Consider the following 20,878-nt stretch of genomic DNA (forward strand, 5'->3'; position numbering starts at 1 on the left):
TGACCGGAAGTAGTTCCAAGAAAATTCGTCAGTCTATTTCATAGACTATTTCAAAATGATTATCGTGAATAGTATAATGTCCAAAGATGATAATTGTATCTATGGAAAATGGTAAGTATCTCGTAATATGTTTAAATAAAATAAATATTTTTAAAAACTATATAACAGTCGCGTTGCGTTAAAAAAAAAATGAAAAACGCATACGGTGATTGACGCTTAAAGTTAAGTTTACAAGAAGCGCCACATAGCGCGAACCGTATAAAATACCGTCGATACACTTCCGGCCTGTTTTTCTGACAAGTGGCTGATGGCCGCCTGACATTTCTCTTTCGTTAATTTTATTGAATTATGATTCACGGGACACGTTAATCATTCCCATAAATGAAACGCTAATACACGCGTCGTTTCTTCCAGCAGACGATCAATCGCCAGGAACGATTTTTCAATCGGGCAAATTTTCCATAAGAAAGGTGAGACCGGCGAAATTATATCGTTATCAGGCGTACCACCGGCTGGAGGTAGAATCGTCCATTAACATTGCCACTTTTTAGGGCACGCAGTAGCATTTGGCAAAATGATCAAAACAGGCGAAGATAACCTAAGGCATCTTCACTGTAATCAAACAGTGTAAGTACTTAATTAAGTTCCCTTTTGATTCAACTACCTATTGTTATTGATAGACCTTTATATTTTTATGTACTTTCTTGTATTTTAATACTCCTTATTTCAAAGTTTCCTTTCACCTGTATATCAGGATATATAAATCAAGTAAAAGATATACATTAATTTTGTATTGCCTTATATATTCTGTAAATGATATTTATTGGTTTCATTATTTATTTCTCTGTTAATGGGACTCGATACTTCTGTTTGTTGAGATTGTATTTATGTACAGAGAATTCAGTGGACAAGAAGACCAATATTCAGTGGAATTATATGGGAACGATGTTACTGTCATTCCTTCATCCGGAGGTCACAATCATGGTAGTTCAAAGGTGAAGATAAAAAATATTGTTGATTATTCATGGGATGTTAACCTTTACCCAAACCAGTTACTGGCTGTTCATATGTCTGGGAAATATTTAGCTTATGGAATAACAGGTAACTTATATTTAAAGAAGAATTAAGTATCTTGTTACCTGCTAAGTTTAATGTTATATTAATGTTATTCAGTTGCTACTGGAGGAGGTAGAGTCAGAGTTATGTATCAAGAATTAGAACAGAGAGCACTATTAAGGGAAATGCGTGCTCGAATACAAGACTTGGCTTTTGCACATGTTTCAAATGTTATTTTAGCATGTGTCGATTACTTGGGAAATCTTTTTATATATACCATTGAATCAACACCATCTGAATTGTTATGTAATTTATTATTACAAGTGGATGCAGAACCTAGTGTTTATCATCGTGTGATATGGTGTCCTTATATACCTGAAGATGTGTCATCCGATGGAGATGAAGTATCAAAACTCTTAGTTTTAATACGTGGTTCAAAGGCAGAGTTGTGGTCAGTTAATACCGTTACATCAAGATTCAGATCAATAGAGGTGAATGTGTACCTTACTTACAGATTATAAAACCCATACAAAGTGAAAAATAGTATGAAACTGTTTGACTGTATGATAGGCAACTGATCCGGCAGCAAAGGAAAACGGAGGCATGTTTGAAATTGATGAACATTCTGGTACAATCATTGAAGCAACTTTTAGTCCTGATGGCACAGCTTTAGCTACAGCCAGTTCTGATGGAGAAGTGAAATTCTTCCAAGTTCATTTGCATGACAATTCTCATGGGAATCAAGTTCGACCACGTTGTTTGCACCACTGGAGACCACATGGTGGACGTCCAATCTCATGTCTATTCTTCCTGGACGATCACAAAACATACCATCCTGAGTAAGTAACTTTAAACAATACATCGTTGTTTTAACACTACCAATGCAATAACATAAGTATTGAGAATAAAATATTTTATTCTTTAGCGTACAATTTTGGAGGTTTGCTGTAACTGGATGTGACAATAATACAGAATTAAAAGTATGGTCTTGTGAATTATGGACTTGTCTGCAGACCATAACATTTGCACCAACACCTTCTACTGGCAAATTGCCTGTTTTAAAAGCAGCTTTAGATCCTAGTGCGGGATACCTTTTATTATCAGATTTATTCAATAGAGTTCTCTATATATTAAGTCTGACAAAAGACAATGGAGAAGCATCAGCATCTGTAAGTACAATATCACAGTTACTTCTACCATATCCGATACTGTGCTTTGGGATCGTTGACGCTGGTCTGCGCAAAATACGTTCCACTGGTGGATCATTAGAAGACTTGCGGCCTTGTGAAGAAGAAGCCGACGAGCAACTAGTTATCAAAATGTATCTAGTCCAACCAAGGTCGCTACAAGAGTGTCACATTGCCTTTAAACCTGTCTCTGAAACGAATAATAAGTGTCTTATGGACACGCTCGCCCGTGATGCACTGGAGTGTTCCGAAGACTTCCCGGAAATGGGAACTGCCAATCACAATGGAATTGCTGGAGAAAACTGCGAAGAAGATCGCTCGTTATCCGCTACGATTGAAACAGCGGCTAATCATAATGCTGGATTAAATTTAATGACACCTGATGCATTTAGTTCGCCAGCTAAAAAAGAAAATAATGAACTGGATTCTCGATCTGGTAGTCCAGAACTAAGTAAAGGCCTAGCCGCTAGTCCTTCCCTGGCGCAAGCTGTACAAGCTCTAAACGCAGCAGAACCTCCACTGGTAACCAGCGAGTTAGAAGAACAAGCTCCGGCTAGCAGTGGTAGCAGTCCATCCAGAGAGGTCCGAGATATTCTATCTCTTACGAAATTAGATGAAGAACCGGAGGTTGAGAATAAACCTGATGTCACCGACACGGCTGATGGAGATTGGTCTAATATTCCTAGGGTGTTATTGAAAGACGTGAGCAGGCATGCGATGCAGGAGGCCGAGGATTACACGGGTGAAGAAGAGAAAAGAACAAAATTAATAAACGAATCGAAATCTGCAACACATACCTCGGGAGGTGTTAAATATATATATGAAACAACAAACGAATTCAAACATGGCTTAGTAGATAAATTAGAGGTCATTATAGACTTGATACAGGAAGCACGAGCAAGTTTGAGGATGTTATACGCAGAAATTACTAAACAAGAAACATCTATCTCGGATCGAATAGAATCTACTCTAGCTTTAGCTAACCAACAGCAAAAAGATTACGAACAAATATTGTACAGTTTAATAAAACTTGAAACAGCGATTAAGGATAAAATTGAAATCACCATGCCGCGTGTCATCAAAGACACAGTGGAACCATTGAAGCATCAGCTTAGATTAGATACCGCTCGAATGGATGAACTTTTAAAAGAAAATTTAACCGAGTTAATTAATAGCGCTCATGTCAAGGATACACTCGCAATAGCGGCAGCGAATGCGGTGAAACCAGCACTAGATATAGCATTTAAGGAAGCTTTCACTAACGTTCTCTTACCTGGCATGGAGAAAGCGTGTCAGACAATGTTTAGACAAGTACAAGACTCCTTTGCCAGAGGTACACAAGAATGTAAGAAACGGGTTGTATACGTTATATAAAGTACGCAATATATAATCAATTTCAGCCAATACCTACCTCCATTTTTACAGATCTCCAAAGTGTAGAAGCAATTATAGATAAGCAATATCAACAACGAAATAAACAACAGAGCGAGGCATTGTCTGGACTAGTTCGTGAAGAATTACAAGCTGAACTGAGCAGAGGTTTAACTTCTCTGCAAGAAGGAACACTACATACAATTCGCGAATCCATTAGGGATAATTTAAATCATCAATTAAACGAGATCACGAATGCACGGTACTTACAAGCGACTAAAATTTAAATTCACTTTGCAAAAAGAATATATACTTAATTATATAATTTACAGTTCAAGAGCAACTACTCCTGCTATACCAGTACCTGCTGTTGCCGACGCTCAATCACGGGTTATGTCCCTTCTCCTGAGAGGACAATTAAATGCTGCCTTTCAACAAGCTTTAAGCGCAAGTGATTTAGGATTGGTAGTTCTAGTTTGTGAAAAGACTGAACCCGCCAGAGTATTTTCTTGTCCTGTAGGACCAGATCAAGGTCCTAGATGTATTTTACAACAACCTGTAATACTTTCACTTGTGCAACAATTATCTGCAGACTTAGGTCACCGTACAGAACTCAAGCACAGGTGAGCCTTTGTTTTAACAACACATATCGTAATAATTTCTGAATATTATTGACTTTCTAATAGGTGGCTTGAAGAGGCAATATTAAACTTAGATCCTAATAATCCAGTCACGCGAGAGCACATGGGTACCGTATTAATGACCTTGCAAAGTCAATTGGCCGCATTTATCGCAGCTAATCCTAATCACAGTTCTACTCGGCGTATGAAAATGTTGGCAATGGCTGCACGCGCACTGTTGAATCAACATCCTTAATGTCACATACGTTTAGAGTAGGACGTATTCTTTGTCGGGTATAGATGAAACAACTGTGTGATATTCTATGTATTTAAGAATGACATTTTTATCATTAACATTAAAGTACGGAGCAACTCCTTTGACGTATTCAAGACCCAGCAACTCTCCTTACCCATTCAGTAGGTCTTCCCTAGTCGTTTTCACAGTTTTTAGTTCTCAATGCATGTCCTACGTAATCATTTATTTTTTAATATTGAACGTGTATCACACTAGTGATACATCTTAATGGTAGGAAGGTGAGGAATATTGGTCTTAGTAATGCTAATGGATTTGCTCCATACTTTAGCACATCTTTTGTATTCATGAGTAAACTCATCTTGTACTAGTAATAATATATCACAGTACCATTCTGATTACTTTTAATATTATAAATTGGAGAAAGACGATTGTATTACAAATAAAAATGAAATTTATTTACATAAATTCCGATATCTGGTTCGCGTACATTCTCAATAGTTTTCAGCTTTTTGTATCTTTTTCTGCCTGCTTATTTTTAATTTCAGATGCTAATGTTTCCTTAATGTGTGCAGCTAACTTAACTTTCCTTCTCTTCTTAACTTTTCCAGATTTGTTTATTACATTCTTTGGAATTTCTGTATGTGATTTCTTCTTTTTTTTCAAGCAACTAAGTGGATTGGGACCACCTTTTCTCCGTTTCTTCTGCAACTTCTTTTCTGTGTTTTCTTCTAAGCCTGCTGCTTTCTTCAGAGTTTTAATATTTTCTTTTTCCCAAGTACTCATACCTAATCCTTTACGAATTTTCTCAGCATATTCACGAGTTACTTGTGAAGGAGCTTCCAAAGTTGGAGCTTTACCATGTAAATATATTATTGGTATGCCTGGAATTTTTCTTAAAATACCTTGAAGTTCTCTATCCTGTGTGGCTATAATATATCTGTAAAATTTTTAAAATGTCATGTACAAAAATATAGGTAGTGAAAACTTGCAAAACATTTATGCAGTACCTAGATGAATTGTTTGTTCCAATCATTGATTGTAAACATTGTGTGCCAGTAATTGAATGTTTTTCATGTCCACACTTGTGTATAGGATATTGTTTAACTATTTGCATAGCACCAGTAACTGCCTTAGAAAATGATCCAAGCTTCTCTGTTTCCAATATTATACATGGTGTAGTTAATAATTTAACTTCAGCTTGAAAATATTTTGATAACTGATCTTGTATATTAAATTTATTCTGAATAAAATTAAAAGATTATTAATTATTTAAATAATCAATTCGAATGACAATCTTATAAATTTTAAATGAACTGTATATGAGCAAACCTCTAACGCAGCAAACGCAAATGTACCGTCGATAAGTATTTGAAACGGCGGTCGAAATTTAAAATTATTAATGAAAAATCCTAGATTCTTTCTTGCTTTTTTTTGACGAGATGTCTTCATTTTTTATTTTCTCTGATGATATACTAAAATCAAATAAAAAATGTATCGCCATCGATACTGTAAGAATATTTACAAACTTAATCCCAGAAATACTTTATTAAACTTCTGAATTAATTATGAAATAAACTATTATACATACATGTGTAAACGTGTGAAAGTCAAATTAATTGAAATTAAAAATTTACAGATAAAATATTAATATGTTATGTATGTACTGTAGTTTTCTGAATATAATTAATTGTCATTAATGTATAAGAAACTACGTAAAGGCAACTTTCAAATATATGAACATGTTTCATTAAGTACTCAATATTATGTATTATATCCGTAAATAGATACATTTTAATTTACCTAAAATAATTCAGATAACATAACCTATTATAAAGAACGGTAAATCAAAGTAACGCTCCAGAATTGCTATATACATGCAAGGGATCTGTTGGATGTCACGCTATCGAAATATAATCAGTGTATATTGTGATAATACTTTTTTCGAAAACAGAATTTCGTTGTCATTTCTTTGTATAGAACAACAGCATTAAAATGTAGGTATTTAAGCAATATTTTCTTCGATTTTAATCTATTTGCGTATCTAACCAAAAAAGTATAACCTCAATTATCTATTTGAATCTTTGTGTTTTTTCATAAATATTATTCGTGAATTGCGAAAACAATTTTAATACTTTACCTGTTTTGTTTGATCAAATTACTTATATTGCAGGTCTTCTTTAACTAAACCAAAATCTGAAATGACTCCTGAGGAGCTGGCAAAAAGGGAGGAAGAAGAATTCAATACTGGACCTCTTTCAGTCTTAACTCAGTCTGTGAAAAACAACACACAAGTTCTAATTAATTGCAGGAACAACAAAAAATTGCTGGGAAGAGTAAAAGCATTTGATAGACACTGTAATATGGTTTTAGAAAATGTAAAAGAGATGTGGACTGAACTTCCACGTACAGGAAAAGGAAAGAAAAAGGTATAATAATAATAGTTAATATTTAAACAAGTTTTACAGGCACATGTAGTCAAAATATACAATTCCATTTGTTTTCTTTAGGCAAAACCAGTAAACAAAGATAGATTCATCTCTAAAATGTTTTTAAGAGGAGATTCTGTTATTTTAGTTCTGAGAAATCCATTGGCCACAGCATCAGGAAAATAAATTTTGCCTAAGTTTCTAATTTTATAATTTGTAATAAGGATAATGCACTAAAAATAAACTTTTTAATATAAGCTAGAGATGTTTATAATTTATTTATCTATTAACAATCATGTGTAATCTAGTACAATACTTGTTTTTATGTTTAAAGTATTGGAGTAAAAAAGTATATTAAGCAAGACATGACATTTATTTCTGTAGAATTATACATAAAATAATTAGTCTTTTTCAGAAATTGCAGTAAGATGTTTATCAATCTCTTGTTCTGTTAAAGTTCTGAAACAGTCAAATATATGCAACCTTTAGTCATACAATGTTTGCATATAAGACATAATTAGTAGGATCTAATATAATTACCGAAATTTGGGATTGTCCTTTGATACCACACCAATTTCTATCTCTGTTGGTTTGAAATCTACAGATAAAACAGTAGATAAACATGTAATAGCTAACTGTATTGTTTCATCATGATCATAATTTTGTTTCTTCTTCAATTTTTTCTCAAGATAAGAATTAGCTTCAGTCTGTTTAGCACCAACAGAAACAGCTCTATAGCCACAGAAATATCCTGCAGGGTCTGCCTTGTAAACACAGGGGCCTTTCTCTTTATCATATGAAATAAGCATCATAGAGCATCCAAGAGGCCGCATCTCTGCATTCTGTGTATACACTTGACTAATGTCGGCAATACGACGACACAATGCATCCACAGGAATTTCATAATGATACTTGTATTTAAAGTGAGCTGCTTCATACCGAGCTCGTTGTACTTGAGATTTACTATCAGCTGAAACATAAAATATACCAATAACATATATATGTTACTTTCTAATTTATCTTTTAACATTTAATTTATGGAAACTTTCTCCAGATTTTATAGTTGTCTACTTTTATATTTTTCATAACAAGAACTACTTTATCATTCTATTAATGGGAATGCCCTGCTAAACAACATAAGTGAATAATTGAGATAATTATGCATTTAAGATAATAGAAAATGTTCTTAAGTCGCAAATAATGTTTTAATAATTCTACTCACCTATCATGCCTGTCATGAGACATCCAATATGTTCTGTGAGTTGGAAAACATGAGTAACACTGGTAGCATCGAGTAGCTTGTCCTATAAACAAATGTTTTCAAAATTTTACAAGTTTCATTTACATCATTTACAAGAGTTTATAACTAGAATTACATGAAATTATCCAATAATACATTACAAAAGGAGCATGAAAAAAGAAGAAAAATAATGAAAACAATAAGTACAAAAAGAGGTTATCTTACAGGCACTTTTTTCTGAGTCGCAAAAACAGCAGTATCGACTCCTTTAACAGCGACGGATGTTAGACCACCCTGGTTTATTGCTTTAAACGCATACTCTGAAAAATATTAGCAAATCATTTGTCAACAGGTTCAAAATTGCACATCACGCCATGTCATGATTCCCGGTTTGAGAATCAGTAACTTAATAAATAATATGAAAGAGACCATTAAACCATCAAGAATAAAATTTTTGACTTGTATTTATATTTTTACACATCTTACCCACTTGATAAAGCCGTCCTTCAGGCGAAAATATAGTAATATGCCTATCAAAACCAGCACTACTACCTCGCGACATGTTCACAAATATTAAGTTTCAATGGTCGTGTTCAAAAGTTGCAGGCAACGCGAAACGTCAAATCATGCCGGAGCTACATTAAGGTAATTCACATTTAACGACAGAATTCATTATTAAAGTAATTTATTGCATATCTTCATAATTAGTGAATAAAAAGTGTTTACTACAAAAGACTATATTTATTATTTATATTATATATATATATATATATATATATTATTTATTATTTCGTTGGAAGTCTTGCATATCTGCTCTATATTTTTAGTGAGAACGTGAGGTCACGGAGCCCCCGCTGGAGGCGCCATAGACCCTGCACGGTGAGAGCATGGGGTCACGGAGGCGCCATTGATCACGTGGGGTGAGAGCGGGGGTCACGGAGCCCCCGAAGCATGCTGAAGAGACCCCGTGTGTGTGAGATGTATGATGTACAATTAGAATTTCAACGATTTATAAATAAAAGTACACACGGCTGAACTCAGCGATAAATTTATTAATAAAATTATTTGTAATACCAAGCTAATGGCTGTGAACTTAAAATTAATTTCTCTAGTTACAAGAATGAATGTAAGATCAAATATTTTTGGTGAATGCTCTATCTTACATGAAACATAGAATATTTTAAGGCTACATATACGATAGAAAATCTTTGTTTATCACAAGGATACGTAAAATAAAAATTTGTTTCAATTGCTCTTTTGATAAATATTACTCACTTATCTGTGATAATGCAGTGAATCAATATTTGAATTATCATGTGCGTTGTCCTTAAATCTGTAGTCTACTACTTAAGGTAATTCTGCGAAAGAAACGAACAAGGTAATGTCCTTAGTATATTTTTTTCATATGAATTATGTATATACATGTGGATTTTTCGAGACAAGCATCACGGTCTCTATGCGAACTCTGGTCTCTCGGTATTCGAACTTATCCTTTCAATGTAATGAGACAAAAAGGATGATGTTTCTTCCTGACAACGCGGATGATATAATAAGATGACCTCACAATGTGAACTACGACGTATGTAGTAGCGCACCCTACTGCTACGCAGCTTCATCACATTGTCAATTCCTGAAAGAATCGAAAAGTCAATATTTCGAACAGTTTACAGTAAAACTTTTATGAAGTAAATGTATAATCAGTCTGCCAAGATTTGCAACAATGTTTAAATTCTGATTGTGATAAAAATAATTGCGAAACCATAAGATGAATCATCATATCTTATTCTAAAGAAGAAAAAGTACAATTGCTTCTGTAAAACTTACCATAATAGCATTAACAATGTCATTCTGGTTATTTTTGAGAGCTTTAATAGCTTTCCCTCGAGACACATTGGCCTGACACATTACTAATTCAATGTCCTTTTCTTCGACTCCCGTCTCATCAACCTCTTCTTCTGATTCTTCTTGTATAGGTGCAACAACCTATAACAAAAATAAAATTGCAGGCAATAGTTACAATATAATGGAAAACCTGTTATTACACGTTGTAACAAAGTATCTTACAGTAGTACTGCCTCCAGCTTCAGTTGCTGGAATAACTGGTGGTTCTTTGAACTTCTCAGCAGCTGCCACTTGAGCTTGCTGACTGAGGTCTTCAATCTGGAACAAAGTTTTTATTCATTTATCAAAAACTATAAAATTACTCATGAAAGGAAAAAGAAGTTTACTAAATGTCAGTCTGCCAAGGAATATTTCAACACAATTTATCAGTTAATATGCGAAACTGTAAGAGATCATCATGTACTAAAAAAATTGTACCATGAAAATATAATGTAAACAAGTATTTCAGGAAATTTACCTTGGCTTCACCAAATACTATATATGTATCTGAAGCTGGACTCTTTAGCACATCTGGCTTATTGATTACAAACAAAATATTCTTTGATTTACGAATAGTCACTCTGTTAACTCCTTGAACCTATACAATGAAAAAAAGCATTTAAAATCTTTAAATATGATGTGCAACAAGAGTGAACAGTCACCAAACATACAGGTTTTAATCCTAATTTACTCATAAGCTTTCTAGCTTTCTTCTCTCCACGACTTTGTTTAGCCTTAGAGACCATGTCAATCGGAAGACCAGCAACGGTCGTTCCTGGAAAACCAACAGTACCACCTGCACGTGCATCGTCTAATTCTGGGACAGTATCATCAGAGTCTGAATCAGTTCCAGATCCTGCAGCTGCCGCTTCAACCTTAGTAGGTTCAGAGCTCATAGCTTTGTCAAGTTCAGTCAGTTCCGGCATGTTTATTGATCTGTAAGGTATAACACCGTTTAATTAATACACACAATCTGAGAGGCAAACGTAAATTGTAAAACATAATCGTCCTAATTAAGTAACATTTATTGTTTTTACAGAAATATTGTATCCTGCATTAGGTTCCTTGTTTCATTTCCATTATGACCTACAAATTAAAACTCTTTAATCACTTCACGAAATTCGATCACACGTGTTTCATACCGGGTTAACGAAGCTTGCCCCACCTAATGCACTTACAAATACTCTATAATTGTCATCAACGATACAAAGATTTACTACAAGCAAGTGAAAAGACAATGATATTCGTTCATAAAGTGGAAAATAAACTTAAGTATACGGAGATTTACCAAAAATAGTAAATACTTATCGTAAAACGATTGTTACAGGACAAATGGACGTTGTTATGGCGCCCACTAAATCTATATATATATAGATGAAAAATACTTGTAGCGATGGGTCGACAATTTTTATTATTGCTTACGTTAAGATATCGCGACGAATTCGTACATGTTTTGATGAACACGAGAAACTTCGAGTCCCTTTAAGTTCGTAGAACGTTTTATATAGTGCTATTGAGCACGGCAAATTTGGTGAATAAAGATCATCGAGGCGCAAACATCTCGCGCGTTCATCGTTGACAATAAGTCATATTACACAGTATGATTTGTATAGAAAGCTACTTTGGTTACTTGTCTCTCGATATTGGTTTTCTTTTACCATCATTGGTGAACGATGCTGAAAAAATCGTTAGATTTACCTCGAATAATAGTCCGTCAACGGCCGAGCACTATTTTTACCATGTAAACTGAGACCGATTCACGCATGTGCTCGAACGAGCACGATTTTGCACTTTCATGAACACAGCGCGCAACTGGACGATTCGTTAAATCAGTTCCGCAATTGGCTGCGTGCACCAATAAGAAAAAATTACACGACTTTATGAATTCCATGTTCGTAATAGTTAAAAAAATGGCGGTTAAACATTCATTATAAAGTACTACGTAACATTTAATATTCTTTTTCAAAATAGTACTTAAAACGATTTTATTTTCGTATATTTGTTTAGTCCGCAATTAATAATATGTTTATATTAGATTTGGGAGAAACACCAATGTTTTTTAAATTCATTAAAAAGTATATTTCCTGTAACAATTATTCAAACATCTTTAATCACATTTTTACATTGAATACTATGCTTCAAGCATAAAGGTTGAAATGAAAGCAGTCGGTAACATATAAAATAAAGTAGAATGGTAAAATCTCTTTAACAGGAGGATCTTATGGCTTTTTCAAATATCGTTTAAAAATAGACTGAAAGTCATGCGTAATTATTCTCGCATTTCTTTAATCTTTCTCTGGCACGTGAATAAATTGCATTCTTTTCAAAGAAATATTAGTAGGACACAAAACACATATTATTATCACAATAACACTTATACTAAAAGGAATCTGATCGAAGATAGTTCTATAAAAAAGACAAACTGAAAGTAAAGTTGTTTTCTTCAGCGTATATATAAAAAATCTATACCTTCTACAATGTATAATATTAAAAACGATGCTAATCTACCAAAATGATAATCATATACCTATTCATATTCCATTATTGTTTCGCCAGTTCACAATGGTCTTAATAAAAGAAAGAAAAACTTATTTCATCCTTAAAATGGTAAACACATAAGCGAAAATAAAATTTTGTAATACTTCTTAAATAAAGAGAACAAAATGATTTTATCTACTATAAATACTAGTGTCCGCTATTCGCAAGATACGCAGTCTTGCATAAAATTGATTATTGACTACAATTTTCAATGTGAGCATCTTCATAATGCTTCAGATAATTTAAGATTTTTATAAGAATAAATGATCTCTAAACACTTTTCAATATATATTACGAAGTTCCGTGATTTTGCCAGTAACAAACGGTTGAAGCAAAAACCTTTTAAAGGAATTTATAAGACACTGTTTTAACAATATCTTGTAAGTACGTGTGATCACTTTGCTTCATTTTGAGTTACGCAAAATCTTAACAAGAATTAGACGAGAACAATTTGGAATAACTTTTCATTTGAATAAGAGAATATAATATTTAATATAGCTTGTGCAAATACTATCCACTTTTCCAAAGACTACACCTCAGTAATATAGTATTTACATTTCCGCTATACGTATATACCTATAAACGTATTCATGTTGCAATGTCATTGAAAACGTGATCTCGTTAAGAGAATGACTCGTCGACATCCATTTTTTCAACAGTTTCTTCACATTTCTCATTCGTTTCGCTTGCTTCTTTTTCCGATTCAGCCGCATCAGGTTCATCTACTTCTAATTATATTTGTTTAGATCACGAGAACTATTAAAAGAAAAATATATTTTAACAAAACTATTACTTACCACAGTTTTTAGTTTCCTGGGTCGTATGTTCAATATCTTCTGATTCTGTTGGTCTTTCAACTACTTCGATATCAGAATCTGAAAGTTTTATGTAATAAAAACATTCTATAATGTTCTTTGTATCAAATGTAACATATTGTAAATGCCAAATGAATATGCATAAACCTGTATCCGATGGACTCGATGATTCCACTTGTGTAAGTTTCATATTTGTGGTTAACGCATGTTCAGGTGTATTAGACGACGATGAACTGTGATGGCTTGGTGTATGAGTAAGATCAACATCTAATCTTGGTGCAGAAAATTTCTGTTTTCTTGCAGGATTCCAGGAGTTGCAGTAGCAACACTTGAATCCTACAACAAAGAAATGCGTGTATTGAAAATATTTATTATTACAACTGTATATGCATACTTAACTCTTCTTGTAGTTTATAATAGATGTTTACCAAAATATTCAAATTCTTCTTTTAACGCCATTCCATTATGTGACTCGCACTGTCGACAAATTAGCGCATACCGATTTGCTGGACCATCACCCACAATGTAGTCAATCAGGCGATCTAAATAACTTCTTTCACGACGTAAAACCGGACGTGGTAATGGCGATCCTGTTACGTAAATTATCTTATAAGTTCTTGTTATAAATTCTTATATAAATTAAAAATTAAGTCTAATAACGTATTTCTTTAACAAACACATAAATTACACAATAAAAAATAACTTAATTTTCATCATTTAAAATACACGAATCATACACGTATTTGCTTATGTTTTATTTATACAGTATTATCAATGGTAAATATTATAGTTCTAATAATACTAACGATAACCCATAACTGGAGCAACTGGTCTAACATTACTCTGGAAAGCAGCAACTGGTGTATTTCGAATGGGAGCTATGCCAACTGGGACAAGGCCAGTGTTAGCGGGCATACCACTTTGCACATTTAGTGGTTGATTTTGTGGTGTCAGTACTCTCCTCCTCAGTTCCCCAGAATCAGACATTGGGGATGTCACATTTTGTGATACATTAGAACGTTGAGGTGTGTCTGTCTGTCGTGACACTCTATAAGGTGGCTAAAATAAAATTTTTTTCATTCTTTACCTTCTCTTATTCACTAGCATTCAGATCTGATTATCTAATCCTATTACAAAAAAAACAATGCACTTGTGAAACCAACCTGTGGGGTCAACTGAAAAATAAAAAAGAATCTAATTAAAATATATTTACATTAAAAAATTATATATAACAGTTGAATTATGAAAAAGTTATTTATACAAATTGTGAAACTCTAATCAAATCCCTCTATTACTAAATTCCACTTTACTTACAGGTGTCATTTTCAACTGATCAGGAGCAAACTTCAATAAAATCTCTTTAGCTTTCTTGTATGTCTCAGTTTCTGTGACCTTATCTAGAATTTGATTTTTTTCTAATTGCATTTCACTTAATTTTTCTTGATTTTCAGAGATTTTACGTCTATAATACCATGTAACCAGCTTTTTTGTAAGCAATATTCTGTAACAGTTAAATATTCAATTAGTGTTTCTAAGTAATTTTAAGGGATGTCTGAATTAAATGTACAAACAAATACTTACAGAATGGGAAAGATCAGTAGTGGAATGATATAAAATATTTGATCATATAATGATGCAGGAAAGAAGCAAAAATAAAAAATGAATGCAGATATGATATAAAGTACCACACTGTATAGAATGAGAGTGCCAACAATTTTTTTCTGCCTTTGCTCTGTAGTGAGCCCATATCTCTCAATCTCTTTGATTTTCTATCAGATGAAAGAATTATTAGAAATATTTAAGATCTTATGATATTTAGAAAACTATGAGTTCCTTACCATATCAAGATCTTCTAAAATTTCAATAGTGGTCTTTTTCTTCTGAAATGTGCAAAAGATTAATGTTACTATACATTTCTATGTACATACAAAATAAAATTGTAGATGACATCAAAATTCAAATATCAATTCAAATGATTTCATCATTCTGAATCAGACTTGTTTATGGATTAATAATGTGTAAGCTTATCACTATATGTATAGGATGTTAATTAATAGTTTTTAATAGTCAATGCCGAATCATTGTGTATTGCCTTTAATTCTTTATTTCTTTAAGAAAATGTGGTCTAAAGTCTAATACTTTTATAAATTTCTTCAATAAAAAAGTAATTTATCAAATGATTTATCATCAAATGGTCTATATAATGGTTTATGGTACTTTGAGCTGCACAGTGAAAAGTTCAAACAGGATGAACTTAATGTCATTGAATGGTAATTTTGTATCGTATGGTAATTCTACAGCATAAATTACAATTCAATTTTGATTAATCATCAAGCATTAGGAATCTAAATTCTACCAAATCAAAAAGGTCGAATGGTAAAGTATAGTATTATAAGTACTGTGCTAACGACGTATTCTAAACAGACACAAATTTGTTACATCTCGTTTAGCTTCATTTAAACGCTTCTTATCTTCGCGCCTAACCTCGAAAGCCTGTCAACCGTAAAGCCTTATCTTTATTTCAATTTAATCCTGCATTCGAGGAAACACAAAAAAACTAGTACTACCGACTCTCGGTATTTGACAAAACGACGTGGCCAAATAATAGTTTCTAAATGCACACTAAAAGAGCATGATATGATAGAACGTTAACCTTAAAAAGAAAATTTGTGCTAACATTACTTTTATAAATATTGACACAGACTTACGCGAAATCTTGATAATATAATCCCCATGGTGTCGATACTTTAACAAGATTCTTGGCAACACAAAAATCGTTCGATTGATGAAGATAAAACGACTGCGTAAAATGTCAAAGTCAAAACAAGAGATTCGTTGAGTTTCGTGCAAATTTTAAAATAGCCTAGCCGAGCGGTATCTGGCGGTATCTACGTGTAGTCGTCCGACCCAAATTTAAATCCCTTTGCGTTTTGTTCCGATATTTATAGATTGAATTATCTATAAACACTTCCCGAACGACAATGCTACGAAATCCGCTATCATACTGCGGGCGAAACGAATAAGTATTTTTAATCGACGCGTGGATCACTCGTGCAACGCGAACGCGTATCGGCGAATCAACAGATGTCTATTTAGGACCCCTTTTTTTCGTTTGTCATTTATACGCATCACAAACCGATTGAGAACAGAGGACACATAGTCGGTATAAGAAATATAGTGTGACCATAAAATCGTCCGAATCTGGAAGATAAAGTAACCCATATTTTAGCCACCGAGACAAAAGAATTACAGACAGAAATATGGATCTCGGGCCTAGATCATGCGAACTGTTTAAACTTCGTTTCAATTTAATGTTTGTTTTTGTTTTACTTCGATGTTATTGGTTATTCAAACAGAGAAAAAAATGTCTATTTTCGTAGCCAAAGTATCGCCATTACTTAGCAGCATTATTTTTTAAAAATACGAATTTAGATAGAATAATATCTACACTCCTGTGTCTTGCGGCAATAATATAGTTCACTAGTCTACTTTATGATCACACTATATCGTTTTCACTGACTAATAAAAAATGTATGTACAGCAGGTGTGTAAGATACAGCGAATTCGTAAAATAACCCCGTGAAATTTAACGTGTATTGATATAGTGAGATCTAACAGACTTCACGTTGAGACCGGACAGTTCTCAGGTCCAAATACGATATCCCATTTCAGTGCTAATGATTTCTACAGTGAAACTAGTAGGAGCTAAATTCGAGTTATGACATATTGAATGATCCTGATCGAGCTTCTCAAAATTCTATAAAGCGAGTTGTTTTCAGGTGTGAAAAACACTTATACGGTCACTCAAGAAAGTTTCACAAGATCGCTATATCTTGATCACCAACTATACATATTCTTTCGATCGCACTACCGCTCGCGGACTGGTTGATTGCGTGTACCGACTACGTTGCACTCCGTTCTCGCCGTGTATTAACCGGAATCGTAAATGTGCTCCGTTTCAAACTGCAAACCGGACTAAACCACCGAACCGCCCTACACTCTATCAGAAACTGCTCTTTTCGAAGAAGCATACACTTCCCGTATCGATAAGGTAGAAACACAGCCATTGGTACCATACATTTTGCAAAATTATTACGATAACGATGAGAAGAATTTTCACACCGCTCCAGACACACGTGTAACATTTTAGTGGGTATATAAATAGAATTGACGCGTTACACCCGATCGCCTAGAAGAATCGATACATTAGTACTACTATTTTTAATAAATATGAATAATCCCTGCTATACGATATGTACGATATCTCAATAATTAAATGCATACTCGTGAGTTATCAATAACATTGACAGTAACGTATTTTCGACTACTAATTTAATGGCACGAGAAACTTAACAATGGTATCGCCGATCGTGAAACGCATTTACATTATCAATGTTTGGGCGTTTCGCTCTATATCTTGAGTTCTGACAAAAGTCTCCACAAAAAGATTTCACAGAATAACAATATTAACGCGGCTAACGCGTTGTGCAATTCCTTGCGCGAATTAGAATGTACTTATAGACTTTTTCGCTTGACGTGGCTGCAGCTGGAAACCGCTTTCATTGCCATGTGAATGTGTTCGTTAATTATAGGGATCGCTTGTTCGACAAGTACTAATTCCGCCGGTGACATTTTTGGTAATCCATAATTTTTTTGCACTCCTCCAGGTCCTAACTGCAATTCGGTCGTGAAGAATCGGCACACCGGTAAAACATTCGATCGAACGTAACCGCTAGAGATGACATTTGGTGATCCGGTAAGTCCACCGGCAAGCGCGAGAATCAACTTAGCTGCGGCTGCTCCGACTGACAGTACTGGTCCCTTAGCTTCGATGCGTGCCATTTCCTTGTCCGCGCCACGCAACGATTGTAGTAACATTTCTTGTTGCGCCTATTCATAATATTTCCATTTCAATCTGTTCCTACAAACCTAATTAGAAAGTTAGCTAAACTCGGCGAAACGTTTCGAAGAAACAAAACGCATAAACACTAAGAGAATATTAAACTACAGCAACGCTTCAACAATCACTCGTCTGTTCGGGATCGCTCGTGAATGATTTTTATGACCTGGAACACGTTCTGACCAGATAAAGATTTTTCTCACTGAGAGTACGGTAAATGAAAGGACAGTATAAACAGCGATATACTGAGAACGATCAGATAAAAATCTAGTAAGAAATCCATTTGACGATTTCTGGTATTGAGAAACAATGTCAAATAACGTTATTGGTAGCTCACGTAGTAACAATATTGCTGGTTACAAAACCAAAACGTCCGTTTAGTTTCAGTACGTCTTCGTGATTCATAATGGTACCAATAGATTCGCGAGACTTTCCAAATGAAATTGGAGCAGTCATTGACCAATGGAGCAATACTTAAATTTCGAAGGGATTTCGAACGAGTGATTTTTGAAGATCTGCTATGTTAGAAATTGTGTCGCGCACATGAACCAAATATATATCGAGTGATTAATCGACACTTGTTAGATCGTCTGTCTCAAAACTTATCTAGAGATATGGAACATTTCATCAAATCCATTCTGCCGATATTTGCTCTACAACGGGAACTTTCATCGGCATAGTTGTGGTATCGTACATAGGTGAACCGGTTGATAGGACTAGCTCGTGACAGAAGAGGGACGATGGTGTACGGATCCGCGCCAGCGACCATGGGGACCGATAGGAACGCCGGATTCAGGTCTAAGAGATTCGCTGTGGTTGCTTCCATTCGCATACGTTCAAGGGACGTGGAACCAACGATTCTGTCTGGATCCCACCATCCTGCGAGCTTGTAGATCTCCGAAACCATCGGAAGCATCGCCGTGACCGGCCGAACAAAAACGGCCACCAATGCGTCCGCGCTAACCGTGACCATTTGCTCGGCCATTTCGTACACGTACGATGACGCCGCTTCAAACCGAGTTCTCGGGTTCAAATCCATCACGTTCGTGTCTGCTTCATCCATTAACGCGATAATGTTTGTCTGGAAATGACACCGAATTATGCACATCGATCGTATTCGGTGATAATGAACGGAAATGATTATCTCTCATGGCACTCCCGATCGTATGGAAGATTAATTTTAAGATCGCAGTTGACTCAATGAGACTTTGCAAATTAGTTTATCAAAATAAAAAAGAAAGTAGCGATAGTAGGCTTGTCTTATACTGCAGGAATCATCGTGACTGTAACACACACAGGTGATTAGAGACAGGACACCTGTGAATGTATATTTCTGGCGTACTTGACAATATAAAAGAAACGAGTGAAACTAAAGTTACGTGGTACCAAAATACGGACTTGACAAACACAATTGCTTCTTTCGAAGAACATTGCTACTACATTATCAAGGTCATGAACTTTTTCATTAATGAAATTTACATAGATTTCTATCTACGTCACGTTCACCCGAGAGGAAACACAAATAAGTATATACGTTAATGTTTATGTCTTTGTGTATCTAAGTTCAAGGTCACTACAGGAATGTATAATTATATATATGCTGAGGAACGAATTGATATAATTTATAACGTGTCATAAATGAGAAAAGATATGTTTTCATTTCATGAAACATCGTTGACCTTGATAACTCAGTAAAGAGTGGCCTTCGGTTTTTTAATATATAAAAAAACATAAATACTTTGGTTTAAATAATCGAGTAAAAAGTAAAGAGGAAACGGTAGTGTAAATGTACTTCTTTAAGGGCATTTTTTAAATGTTTCCTCTTGTAGTACTTGATTTGAGTAGAAGTATCGATGTGATTTATATCTAAAATTGCGCTAGCCATTGAATCAGTCGTGTCTACTAGGTTCACGCGTTTTATCAATCGTGATTGTTTTAAAAGAACAGCTGTGTAAATTGGTGCTTCGCCTCCTCCAATTATACAGACTTGAACGTCACCTTTGCGATCTGGAAGGAAGCAATCGTAACTATTGAATTCGGTTCTGTTCGAGTTATCAGGATCAGTTTCTTTCTTGGATTTTTCAGCATTTTCAATGCACTTTGGGTTCTTGACTTTTTTTTTGTCAGTCGGTATTTTCGAAATGCTGCGACAGAGACGACTCGATATATTTTTTCTGATGGATCGGAAAAGGCACCGTTGCATTCCAATCATGATTCACCATTTGTCTTGTAACGTGAGTCATTGATGATAACTGTATTTAGTACTGCTAAGATTTATAAAATACAACCAAATGACGAGGTTACGGGTTTAACTCAATGTTACACTGACTAATAAAAATAACTGATGAACAAATGAATAACTTCGTATAAATAGAAACCCTTATAAATTTATCCAAATAATAATGATAAAATCTTTTTTCTTATCCTACTTCTACTTCATTGTTGGCTCTTTGAACGGAGTTTTGGATTTTGCTGTTGCATACTCTTCGTCGATATCTGCAAAAATGATGATTTTTTAAAAATCGTTATAATACTTAAATAATAAAAACAATGTGTACAATTCTCTGAAAACATAATACTGTTTTATT

The 20,878-nt window shown here is 34.3% G+C and overlaps 7 protein-coding genes across 9 annotated transcripts; 2 read left to right on the forward strand and 5 right to left on the reverse strand.

The window, feature by feature from the left end:
- The first annotated feature begins 282 nt into the window (after nucleotides 1-282).
- Nucleotides 283-4,911, forward strand: LOC107189000 (enhancer of mRNA-decapping protein 4). The gene is made up of 9 exons (XM_015577423.1): nucleotides 283-470; nucleotides 552-627; nucleotides 896-1,101; nucleotides 1,174-1,547; nucleotides 1,627-1,895; nucleotides 1,982-3,588; nucleotides 3,669-3,876; nucleotides 3,947-4,237; nucleotides 4,301-4,911. The coding sequence occupies exons 2-9, from the start codon at nucleotides 575-577 to the stop codon at nucleotides 4,488-4,490; spliced, it is 3,198 nt and encodes a 1,065-aa protein (XP_015432909.1). The 5' UTR covers nucleotides 283-470; nucleotides 552-574; the 3' UTR covers nucleotides 4,491-4,911.
- An 80-nt stretch (nucleotides 4,912-4,991) lies between these two features.
- LOC107188928 (rRNA-processing protein UTP23 homolog) lies at nucleotides 4,992-5,939 on the reverse strand. Its single transcript, XM_015577327.1, has 3 exons — nucleotides 5,820-5,939; nucleotides 5,498-5,730; nucleotides 4,992-5,427 (listed from the first exon to the last, which is right to left on the reverse strand). Exons 1-3 carry the CDS (start codon nucleotides 5,937-5,939, stop codon nucleotides 4,992-4,994), a joined length of 789 nt encoding a protein of 262 aa, XP_015432813.1.
- A 420-nt stretch (nucleotides 5,940-6,359) lies between these two features.
- Nucleotides 6,360-7,137, forward strand: LOC107189009 (probable small nuclear ribonucleoprotein Sm D2). The gene is made up of 3 exons (XM_015577438.1): nucleotides 6,360-6,484; nucleotides 6,661-6,916; nucleotides 6,998-7,137. Coding segments are annotated over exons 1-3 (363 nt in total). The 5' UTR covers nucleotides 6,360-6,482; the 3' UTR covers nucleotides 7,103-7,137.
- A 139-nt stretch (nucleotides 7,138-7,276) lies between these two features.
- On the reverse strand, nucleotides 7,277-8,742 carry LOC107189057 (proteasome subunit alpha type-6-like). Its single transcript, XM_015577490.1, has 5 exons — nucleotides 8,643-8,742; nucleotides 8,382-8,476; nucleotides 8,139-8,220; nucleotides 7,457-7,886; nucleotides 7,277-7,375 (listed from the first exon to the last, which is right to left on the reverse strand). Exons 1-5 carry the CDS (start codon nucleotides 8,716-8,718, stop codon nucleotides 7,318-7,320), a joined length of 741 nt encoding a protein of 246 aa, XP_015432976.1. The 5' UTR covers nucleotides 8,719-8,742; the 3' UTR covers nucleotides 7,277-7,317.
- A 799-nt stretch (nucleotides 8,743-9,541) lies between these two features.
- Nucleotides 9,542-11,813, reverse strand: LOC107188990 (nascent polypeptide-associated complex subunit alpha). Of its 3 annotated transcripts, none has more exons than XM_015577406.1 (6): nucleotides 11,736-11,813; nucleotides 10,709-10,973; nucleotides 10,516-10,635; nucleotides 10,221-10,316; nucleotides 9,981-10,139; nucleotides 9,542-9,786 (listed from the first exon to the last, which is right to left on the reverse strand). In XM_015577406.1, the coding sequence occupies exons 2-6, from the start codon at nucleotides 10,961-10,963 to the stop codon at nucleotides 9,772-9,774; spliced, it is 645 nt and encodes a 214-aa protein (XP_015432892.1). In that variant the 5' UTR covers nucleotides 10,964-10,973; nucleotides 11,736-11,813; the 3' UTR covers nucleotides 9,542-9,771. The 3 variants fall into 3 exon arrangements, with proteins under 3 accessions (XP_015432892.1, XP_015432893.1, XP_015432891.1); XM_015577407.1 differs by lacking the exon at nucleotides 11,736-11,813 and adding an exon at nucleotides 11,460-11,621; XM_015577405.1 differs by lacking the exon at nucleotides 11,736-11,813 and adding an exon at nucleotides 11,075-11,109.
- A 1,383-nt stretch (nucleotides 11,814-13,196) lies between these two features.
- On the reverse strand, nucleotides 13,197-16,125 carry LOC107188929 (protein lunapark-A). The gene is made up of 10 exons (XM_015577328.1): nucleotides 16,099-16,125; nucleotides 15,229-15,270; nucleotides 14,972-15,159; nucleotides 14,705-14,891; nucleotides 14,554-14,565; nucleotides 14,197-14,449; nucleotides 13,819-13,980; nucleotides 13,538-13,726; nucleotides 13,373-13,450; nucleotides 13,197-13,300 (listed from the first exon to the last, which is right to left on the reverse strand). Exons 1-10 carry the CDS (start codon nucleotides 16,123-16,125, stop codon nucleotides 13,197-13,199), a joined length of 1,242 nt encoding a protein of 413 aa, XP_015432814.1.
- Nucleotides 16,126-17,905: 1,780 nt separating this feature from the next.
- LOC107188930 (probable malate dehydrogenase, mitochondrial) lies at nucleotides 17,906-20,502 on the reverse strand. The gene is made up of 3 exons (XM_015577329.1): nucleotides 20,083-20,502; nucleotides 18,985-19,371; nucleotides 17,906-18,280 (listed from the first exon to the last, which is right to left on the reverse strand). The coding sequence occupies exons 1-3, from the start codon at nucleotides 20,500-20,502 to the stop codon at nucleotides 17,906-17,908; spliced, it is 1,182 nt and encodes a 393-aa protein (XP_015432815.1).
- Nucleotides 20,503-20,878: the final 376 nt, after the last annotated feature.

Source organism: Dufourea novaeangliae, unplaced genomic scaffold (genome assembly GCF_001272555.1).
Source record: "Dufourea novaeangliae isolate 0120121106 unplaced genomic scaffold, ASM127255v1 scaffold125, whole genome shotgun sequence".
In the NCBI taxonomy this organism is placed as follows: domain Eukaryota; kingdom Metazoa; phylum Arthropoda; class Insecta; order Hymenoptera; family Halictidae; genus Dufourea; species Dufourea novaeangliae.